The 6575-nt window shown below is 32.9% G+C and overlaps 1 protein-coding gene across 1 annotated transcript; it reads right to left on the reverse strand.

The window, feature by feature from the left end:
• Positions 1–286: 286 nt before the first annotated feature.
• LOC123917230 lies at positions 287–1587 on the reverse strand. The gene has a single exon (XM_045968899.1). It carries the CDS (start codon positions 1563–1565, stop codon positions 564–566), a length of 1002 nt encoding a protein of 333 aa, XP_045824855.1. The 5' UTR covers positions 1566–1587; the 3' UTR covers positions 287–563.
• Positions 1588–6575: the final 4988 nt, after the last annotated feature.

A 6575-nucleotide genomic window follows, 5' to 3' on the forward strand; every position in this document is an offset into this window, starting at 1 on the left:
TACTAAATAAATACACTGTTTTATCAACTAAGCAAAATTCAACATAAATCATTATCCTTAAATATAAGCAAAAATTATCAAAATTAAGTTTATTTAATGTTATTCTTCCAAAAATACATTCATTAATTGTTCTACTTTTTAAAATGATTGTAGAGTTCTAATGCAAATATAAGGTCATTTTATAAATTGTAATAGAAGTTTTACATAAAATCAAGATAAAAAAGTAACTTTTAATAACGGTGCAAATTAGCATATTTGCTTATAAAAGAGACCGAATTACTGAATATCACTTATAATTGCACATGCGTCACATTAATTCTTCCATGTTATAATTGCATCAAATATGTAGGCGCCCCAATTAATATAGCGTGTTCGCCAACTTAAATAACCACAATATTTATTTCAAATAAAAAGTCGTTTTCAATAAACAATTCTAAACAAACAAATTGAAATAATTTTTTTGACTAAGCCAATGGGGAATAATTGTTAAGAATAATGAACTAGGAGTATTTGAAAAATATTAAATTAAATGAAATACCAAAGAATATGCAACTTGCTACAGTCTACAGATAAGAAGAATTATACAATCCACAAAGCTTTGTGGCTTTCAAACCCAACACACCATCCACCATACGATCATGCCACGTGTCCCTCATAGCTTCATTCAACCGTTGGAAGAACCCCTTCTCATAATTTTCACAATAATGCAACAAACGTGCAACATGAGTAGGGTCCTTATCCTTCCACCATAAATCACGACCAACTTCACATTCCGGCAACCCTCCGACACCACCGGAGAGTCTCTCGTGGTGGAATCCAGCTAAATCGGCGATATATTCGGCCATACCATCAAGAAGCCTAGGTGGAGCTTTAGACCTTCCATCCCATAGCCAAACGCTAGCCATGGCACGTTGAATCGCACCCACTATAGCCATATTGTTGAAATTCTCATCTTCAAATAACATAGGACTAATTTCAATTACATAGCTTTTAATATTTTTTTCGTTGGCGGTAACTAAAGTAGTAGTATTGAGATTCTGACCGGTAAGACGAAGGGTGACACTCTTTATAATCTTCTTATTCTTGATATTATTATTGTTGCTATTAGGGTAAAGAATTTGTTCCACAAAGGAGCTTGTGTTGAGGAGTATACGTGTGGCTTTGTCGTTTGAGATGTAAAAAAGAGTGAAACGACGACCCGCTAGGGAGTCTTTGGTGTCGTTTACTATATGTATGTCAAAGGTTTTTGATGCTTCATAATTTGCCCATATTGAGATTAATGCTACAAAGAGAACAATGATGATTCTATGTATGATGTTGTTGTTTTGGATCAAGAATTTTGGATTGTTGGTTGTGTTGTAATCTTTGTTTTGGTTAATTTCATAAGAGGAAGGGTTGAAATGAGGTAGGAGGGGTTGGAGGAGGAAATGTTTGTCTTCCTTTTCCATTGATGATCTTGAAGAAAATGAAGTATATAGTTTTGTGGAAAATGAGAATGGAAATTTAATAAAAAACCAAAAGATTATATAGTTGTGTTCTTTTAATAATAGGACAATGTTGGCCATGTTTTGTCTTTCAACTAACTTTTATTTTACACTATATACGTTTACATTTGGATATATATACTATGACATGAGCAATCTCTATCCTAATTAATTGATGAAAGTCTTGAGTTAGAATATTAGAAATATTAATTAAGTGGTAATATTTGAGGTCACGAATTTGATACATGTTTATTAAGAAAATTAAGTTAGAATGAAAAAATTTATTTGGTGAGTCTTATAGGGTTCTCCGAAGAAGAAGAGCTAGGAACCATTAAACAACAATAAAAATTTACCTATAACATGTTAGTTAAAAATGTTAGAAATTAATATAGTATTAAAAAAATTGAAAATCAAAGTGCAGATATGTGGAGATACTTTTTTTTATAAGCAAAACGGAGATATGTGGAAATACTTTGATTTATATATAGTTTTTTTTTTTTGTGAAACTTATATATAGCTATTTATTTTGAGGATTAATATAATTTTTTCATAAATTAATAATCATTTTAAAAATGCTTATTAATTTTTAATGTAATACTGTAATTCATTATAAAACGTGTGTGAAGTGGGTTTTTTTTTTCAATGCATTATAAATACAGAGTAATTTTTTTTTTAAGAAGTTAAATTAGCCTACCCAAATTGACACCAGACTATGTTGCATGAATATCCATTTTAGACAGAGTACCGATATCGGGTACGTACGCGTACGGTACTCCCCGGTACGCACCAACGTTGTGCCTAGTTTTTTTTTTTTTTTTTTTTTGCAATGAGTACGCGCGTGGTACGCACATGGTACACCAATCCAAAAAAATATGGTTTTTTTTCTCCTTTTTCTTTTATTAGTTTTTTTTTAATTTATAGGAAGATTTAGGTTTTTTATGTTTAATTATTTGTTTTAACAATATAATTCTATTATTTAATATATATAATTATATTAAAAAAAGTTAATTATAGGGATGTACCCATACCTTAGTTTTCCTAAAAATGACCTACTCCGTACCGGTATCCGTATTGAGTACCGATACCGTACGCGCACCAGCACCAGAGTGAATCAAACCTATAGACCTTAAGGATGAGTACACTCTCAGGTCCTAAGCCAATACCACCAGATCAACTCAAGTGGGTTAATATTTATTAAATAATGAACATGATAATTAAAATAATGTATGGAGGTAGTATACTCTATATTATTTTTGAAAGATAAAAAAGAATTTTATTGTATCCGTGACTTAAGCTTAGTTGGCAAAAAATCATATAAACTATGCAAAAGTCATGGTTCGAATTTTAGACATTCCACTAATTCATCTCTAAGGTGAATTTTCTAGCCTCCTAGTCCTAACTATAAAAAAAAACGACTTAATTAGTAAAATAGTCCCTTAAAGATATTTTTGGTTTCACATTGATCCCTTAAAGAAAAAAAGGTCCGAATAGGTCCCTTAAAGAAAAAAAGGTTCGACTAGGTCCCTTAAAGACATTTCCGTTAATCAGTTTGGTCCTTTCCATCCATTTTTTCGAGGACCAAACTGATTAACGGAAATGTCTTTAAGGGACCTATTCAGACCTTTTTTTCTTTAAGGGACTTATTCGATCCTTTTTTTCTTTAAGGGTCCAATGTAAAACAAAAAATGTCTTTAAGGGACCATCTTACTAATTAAAGCAAAACAAATCTTATTATCAATACTGCTGGTATGTTGCGGTGGATAATAAACGAGGCAACACAATAAGATACGACCGGTGCACGTGAAAGTGGGGTACACAAATGGGTATCTGTTTAAATCTGAGAACATGACATGAGTATAATTGGGACATTCGTGTCGAATTTTAATTAGATTTTGAAATAAAAGATGATCCCAAATAAATTTGTTAACTCCTTTTCTTTTCTTTTACGGTACAATTTTGTGATTATGAATTTGTATAACCATAGTTAATTAGTTTAGTTGTGATTGGTTTTGAACTTGGTAGAAAGGATCACAGTTCGATCTTTCGTAACTGTCCCCTAAATCAGATTAAACAGGTGACGAAAGCAAAAAAAATAAAAAATTTGTATAACCTCCTTCAACTTAAAATTAAATTAATGTATTTTACCTGCTCGAGCTACATTTATATATATGATTAGTTTTTGACACTATTATAGAGCATTCAAAGAAAGTGGTTAAATTCATTGATTTCATTAGAGAGACGAGTTAAGGATTAGAGCTTTATTTGAATATTCGTAAAACGAAGATCTTTTGATCTTTTTGTGATGAAAGCAAACTTCGTAAGTGGTTGTGCCTGTCGGACATTGGGAGGCCGTTGTCTGGGGTGAAATTGCTCAGAGGGGCCATAAGTCAAGATAGATGATTTATTGAGGAGGTGGCCATGAAAAGAACTGTCAGGGTTGTCGAGTTAATACATCTTCTTTCTTAGTTAAGAAGCTACGGAGTGAGCTTTTTTCTACTTTGGTCATACCATGTGCATCGCCAAAATTTTTTTCCCGACCTCAAGACATGTTAACCAATTTACTGTATCGCATTTGGGGAAAGATCTCTATATATAGGTTGTATTTAGATTATAAAGGGGGAACTAACATGAAATTCCTAGATTTCAAACCTACGTACTACCCTAGATTTGAGATTATTACTTAACTACGACTAATTGATATAGTTTAGAATTTGAGATTACTCTTGCATGTATATTCTAGCATTAGGTTGAAGCAGATTCTGGAATGATGGGGGAAAGGGGTTTGATTCAAATAGGGATGAGCAGAGGAAAAAAGTGTAAGCTGAAAAATTAGTTACTTAGGTTAAATTTAGCCTTAAGTATCTTTAGTTGACATGCATGTCTTTTATTTATTTAACTTATTAAATAAACTCATGGTTTCCTTTTACAACTCGAATTCAAATTCTCTCATTTACATCATCATTTACTAGTTAGAGTTGAGTTGTTACATCTCTTGTTAACAATGTTCTAAAAATATGTTTATCATTACAAATTACTCTTTTCACTTAGAAAGACTTTTTGTAATGTCACTCAATCTAACGTAAATAATAGACTTGAGAAGGTTACAGAAATTTTCAATATTACAAATTATTTAGGATCTAATTTACCGTTCATTGTGAAATTAATAGCAACAAATTTCAATTTTACTATAGAATTATTTTATTTAATGAGCACATGTAGTAATTGTAAAATTATTTGAAAAAATGAGTCAAAGTATCAAATATTTCTTCTATTATAGTACACTTGAAAGAAGAAGAAAAAATTGAGTTACCATGACATCGGTACGAAGTTTTCACTACCGTTATTGATGACTAATCTCCGTTGGGGAACTTGCGAGGTGCATAAGGTGGGTTCGATCTCCTTTTCAAACCAATTTTTTTCGTACGCATGAAACATGACCACATATACTTAAAGAAACCAAAACCTTTACCACTTGAACCAATTCATTGTTGGTAGTACACTTGAAATTAAATAGTGAATGAAATTAAATATTAAATGAAATTTAATTCATAATTCTTATAGATGTTTAATTGTTTTATAGGTCAAATGTATTTGTCATAAATTTTGGACCAAATACATTTGAATTTGAATTTTTGTATAATAATAAATTTAATAATAAATAAAGTTTAATTCATAATTCTAAACAAATATTGATTTTTTTTTTTAAAGGTCAAATGTTTTTGGTCAAAATTTAAGCCTAATACATTTGAATTTTGGTATAATGATAAATATATAAATAGGGAATTAATTAATTTTTGCTTAAAAATATATGCATAAATAGTATTTTACTTTTGGCTTAAAAAAAAATGCATAAATACCTTTTCATAAACATACATTTTTGCTCTGCATTCTCTCTAAAAACCCTAGCGCCTCCATCTTTTCCCTTCACATCCAAACACCTTCCTCGTCACCATGTAGCGGTCGCTGGTGGTGGTGCGAGAAATGGCGTTGGCCCTCTACACCTCCCTTGTTCAGATCTGCAACATGCAGAGTAGGAATCATTGGCTTCCTCTCGGACTTTACTCTAGTTCACATGGATTTGTCTCTATGTGGTTCAGATCTGGATTAACCGGTACCACCTCCATCACAACAATGGTTGTCGTTTTGTTATGATTACTTTTTTCCTCCTATGGTTCAAGCCTTCGTGTGCTTTCTCAACCTCCCTCGATGTTGTCGTTGTGCCCATCGGCGTTCTTAAGGTCTTTACGGTCGTGTGGTGGTGGTGCATCCAGTTTCCTGGGTAGTTGGTGGTCCTACTGGATTTTCCTGATCTCTAGGTTGTCCTCCTCTGCATAGGAGGTTGAAGTTGTGTCTAACCCGTTCGATTTTTGTTGTCTTCTTCCAATCGGGTTTGTAGCCTTTGTTGTCATGTATCCTTGTCTCTGACTTGGACTGTTGATATCGTCATTTTTTCTTGTTGTGGTTTGTATAAGGATTCGCTGGTACGTGAATCGTTCCATGTTGGCAGTCGGCCTGCACCCCCATCACCGCCTTATTATGCTTACTCACTCTCATCTCTTCCTCTATAAGTGCAACTTCTACAGCTTATCTCCCCAGTCAATCTCTTCTCCTCAAGCAGTCTCTTTTCTTCTGCAACAATCACAACTTTTGTAGTCAATCTCCTCTCATCGACCATTCTCTTCTCCTCCTTAATGCTCATCAACAAGAAAGTGAATCATAGATCATCCTCACCACCTCACAAAAATGTATTTGATCCTTCATACTTAGACCTAACACCCTCACAAGCTCCATCATCTGATTCACTCTCTTCCTAACTACAACAATCGTCAAGTTTGACTCTTGTTTCTCTGGAACAACATTATTCATAGTTGTATGAAAACAATGATTGAGTTATTGTTGTTCCAGAGAAACGAGAGTCAAGTTTGGAGGTTGTTGTGCGTAAGAAGAAAGAGAATTCAGGTGATGAAGAGAGAGTTTCAAATCTAAGTGTGAAGGATAAGATACATTTTTGTGGGGAGGACAACAAGGATGATCTATGATCGTTCCATGTTGGCAGTCACCCCTGTCACCGCCTTATTATGCTTACCCACT

This window comes from Trifolium pratense, linkage group LG3 (assembly GCF_020283565.1).
Source record: "Trifolium pratense cultivar HEN17-A07 linkage group LG3, ARS_RC_1.1, whole genome shotgun sequence".
Classification (NCBI taxonomy): domain Eukaryota; kingdom Viridiplantae; phylum Streptophyta; class Magnoliopsida; order Fabales; family Fabaceae; genus Trifolium; species Trifolium pratense.